General features: G+C 62.2%; 2 protein-coding genes across 2 annotated transcripts in view; both read right to left on the minus strand.

Annotated features, from left to right (window-relative positions):
• Positions 1-422, minus strand: part of LOC106899232 — a 4910-nt gene extending 4488 nt beyond the window's left edge. The window contains exon 1 of the mRNA XM_014960973.1: positions 40-422. Within this exon, the coding sequence (XP_014816459.1) occupies positions 40-294 (255 nt within the window). The 5' untranslated portion in view covers positions 295-422. The remainder of the gene's footprint in view (positions 1-39) is intronic.
• Positions 295-3079, minus strand: LOC106899231. The gene is made up of 4 exons (XM_014960972.1): positions 2628-3079; positions 1518-1932; positions 430-1250; positions 295-326 (listed from the first exon to the last, which is right to left on the minus strand). Exons 1-4 carry the CDS (start codon positions 2767-2769, stop codon positions 295-297), a joined length of 1410 nt encoding a protein of 469 aa, XP_014816458.1. The 5' UTR covers positions 2770-3079.
• Positions 3080-3206: the final 127 nt, after the last annotated feature.

Below are 3206 nucleotides of genomic sequence, written 5' to 3' on the forward strand. Positions count from 1 at the left end.
AACTTCCAAAACCTACAGGGCCACCACCATCACCAGAACCTCCAGCTCCACCAGAACCTCCAGCTCCTCCAGAACCACCAGGACCTCCAAGACCACCAGGACCTCCAGAACTTCCAGAACCTCCACAACCTCCAAGGCCACCAGAACCTCCAGGGCCACCACCATCTCCAGAACCTCCAGGGCCACCAAAACCTCCAGCTCCTCCAGAACCTCCAGCATCTCCAGAACTTCCAGGGCCACCAGGACCTCCAGAACTTCCAGAACCTCCAGCTCGGGACACCACCGAGGTGGCATCTAAGGGGGGTTCGGTGGAGGGGGTGGAAGAGCTGGAGGTGGTTTTGGGGGCATCAGAGCTCCATCCAAGGTCCATGGTGGCATCTCTGGTGGCCTCAGAGCTCCATCCACAGCTCATGGTGGCCTTGGTGGCACCACAAACGTTGGTGTCCCCAGTGTCCCTGGTGGCCTCAGAGCTCCATCCAAGGTCCGTGGTGGCCTTGGTGGCATCTCTGGTGGCCTCGGAGGTCCATTCGTGGTCCATGCTTGGTTTGGTGGCATCAGAGCTCCAGCCGTGGGGCGTGGTGGCCTTGGTGACACTGGTGGCACCACAAGTGTTGGTGTCTTTGGTGTCCCTGGTGGCCTCAAAGCTCCATCCAAGGTCCGTGGTGGCATCTCTGGTGGCCTCAGAGCTCCATCCACAGCTCATGGTGGCCTTGGTGCAGTTGTGGGGCGTGGGGGCCTTGGGGGCATCTCTGGTGGCTTCAGAGCTCCATCCAAAGTCCGTGGTGGCCTTGGTGGCATCTCTGGTGGCTTCAGAGCTCCATTCGTGGTCCATGGTGGCCTTGGTGACCCCACAAGTGTTGGTGTCCCCCATGTTCCTGGTGGCCCTAGAGCTCCATCCAGGACCCATGGTGGCCTTGGTGGCCTCAGACATGTGTCCAAGGTCCATGGTGTCCTCGGGGACGTCAGTGACACAAGTGTTGGTGTCCCTGGTGGCCCCAGAGCTCATGGTGGCCTTGGTGGCCTCAGACATGTGTCCAAGGTCCATGGTGTCCTCGGGGACGTCAGTGACACAAGTGTTGGTGTCCCTGGTGGCCCCAGAGCTCATGGTGGCCTTGGTGGCACCACAAACGTTGGTGTCCCCCATGTTCCTGGTGGCCCCAGAGCTCCATCCGTGGCCCATGGTGGCCTTGGTGGCATCTCTGGTGGCTTCAGAGCTCCATTCGTGGTCCATGGTGGCCTTGGTGGCCTCAGACATGTGTCCAAGGTCCATGGTCTCCTCGGGGACGTCAGTGACACAAGTGTTGGTGTCCCTGGTGGCCTCAGAGCTCCATCCAAGGCCCATGGTGGCCTTGGTGGCCTCAGACATGTGTCCAAGGTCCATGGTCTCCTCGGGGACGTCAGTGACACAAGTGTTGGTGTCCCTGGTGGCCTCAGAGCTCCATCCAAGGCCCATGGTGGCCTTGGTGGCCTCAGACATGTGTCCAAGGTCCATGGTCTCCTCGGGGACGTCAGTGACACAAGTGTTGGTGTCCCTGGTGGCCTCAGAGCTCCATTTGTGGTCCATGGTGGCCTCAGGGACGTTGGTGACACGAGGGTTGGTGTCCCTGGTGGCCCCAGAGCTCCATCCAAGGTCCGTGGTGGCCTTGGTGACATCTCTGGTGGCCTCAGAGCTCCATCCGTGGTCCGTGGTGGCCTTGGTGGCACCACAAGTGTTGGTGTCCCCCATGTTCCTGGTGGCCCCAGAGCTCCATCCAGGACCCATGGTGGCCTTGGTGGCCTCAGACATGTGTCCAAGGTCCATGGTGTCCTCGGGGACGTCGGTGACACAAGTGTTGGTGTCCCTGGTGGCCCCAGAGCTCATGGTGGCCTTGGTGGCCCCACAAGTGTTGGTGTCCCCCATGTTCCTGGTGGCCCCAGAGCTCCATCCGTGGTCTGTGGTGGCTTTGGTGACATCTCTGGTGGCCCCAGAGCTCCATCCATGGTCCGTGGTGGCCTTGGTGGCCCCAGAGGCGTGTCCAAGGTCCGTGGTGGCCTCGGGGACGTCGGTGACACATCTCTGGTGGCCTCAGAGCTCCATCCGTGGTCCGTGGTGGCCTTGGTGGCCCCACAAGTGTTGGTGTCCCCCATGTTCCTGGTGGCCCCAGAGCTCCATCCGTGGTCCATGGTGGCCTCAGGGATGTTGGTGACACAAGTGTTGGTGTCCCTGGTGGCCTCAGAGCTCCATCCAAGGTCCGTGGTGGCCTTGGTGACATCTCTGGTGGCCTCAGAGCTCCATCCGTGGTCCGTGGTGGCCTTGGTGGCCCCACAAGTGTTGGTGTCCCCCATGTTCCTGGTGGCCCCAGAGCTCCATCCGTGGTCCATGGTGGCCTCAGGGATGTTGGTGACACAAGTGTTGGTGTCCCTGGTGGCCTCAGAGCTCCATTTGTGGTCCATGGTGGCCTCAGGGACGTTGGTGACACGAGGGTTGGTGTCCCTGGTGGCCCCAGAGCTCCATCCAAGGTCCGTGGTGGCCTTGGTGACATCTCTGGTGGCCTCAGAGCTCCATCCGTGGTCCGTGGTGGCCTTGGTGGCACCACAAGTGTTGGTGTCCCCCATGTTCCTGGTGGCCCCAGAGCTCCATCCAGGACCCATGGTGGCCTTGGTGGCCTCAGACATGTGTCCAAGGTCCATGGTGTCCTCGGGGACGTCGGTGACACAAGTGTTGGTGTCCCTGGTGGCCCCAGAGCTCATGGTGGCCTTGGTGGCCCCACAAGTGTTGGTGTCCCCCATGTTCCTGGTGGCCCCAGAGCTCCATCCGTGGTCTGTGGTGGCTTTGGTGACATCTCTGGTGGCCCCAGAGCTCCATCCATGGTCCGTGGTGGCCTTGGTGGCCCCAGAGGCGTGTCCAAGGTCCGTGGTGGCCTCGGGGACGTCGGTGACACGGGGGTTGGTGGCCTTGGTGGCCCTGGGTCTCCATCCGTGGTCCGTGGTGGCATCTCTGGTGGCCTCGTGGCTCCTGGTGGCCCCGGTGGCTCCTGGACCCGAGGTGGCCTCTGGGACCAAGGGGGCTCCGTCACCAACGGCCACCCCAGTAACTCCCAGTTACTCCCAGTTACCCCCAGTGCCCCCCCCACTGCCCCCCCAGTAACTGCCAGTAACTCCCAGTTACCCCCAGTGCCCCTCCAGTGCCCCTCCCAGTGCTCCCAGTAACTCCCAGTTACCTCCAG

The sequence above is a fragment of the Calidris pugnax genome, unplaced genomic scaffold (assembly GCF_001431845.1).
Source record: "Calidris pugnax isolate Ruff unplaced genomic scaffold, ASM143184v1 scaffold642, whole genome shotgun sequence".
Taxonomy (NCBI): domain Eukaryota; kingdom Metazoa; phylum Chordata; class Aves; order Charadriiformes; family Scolopacidae; genus Calidris; species Calidris pugnax.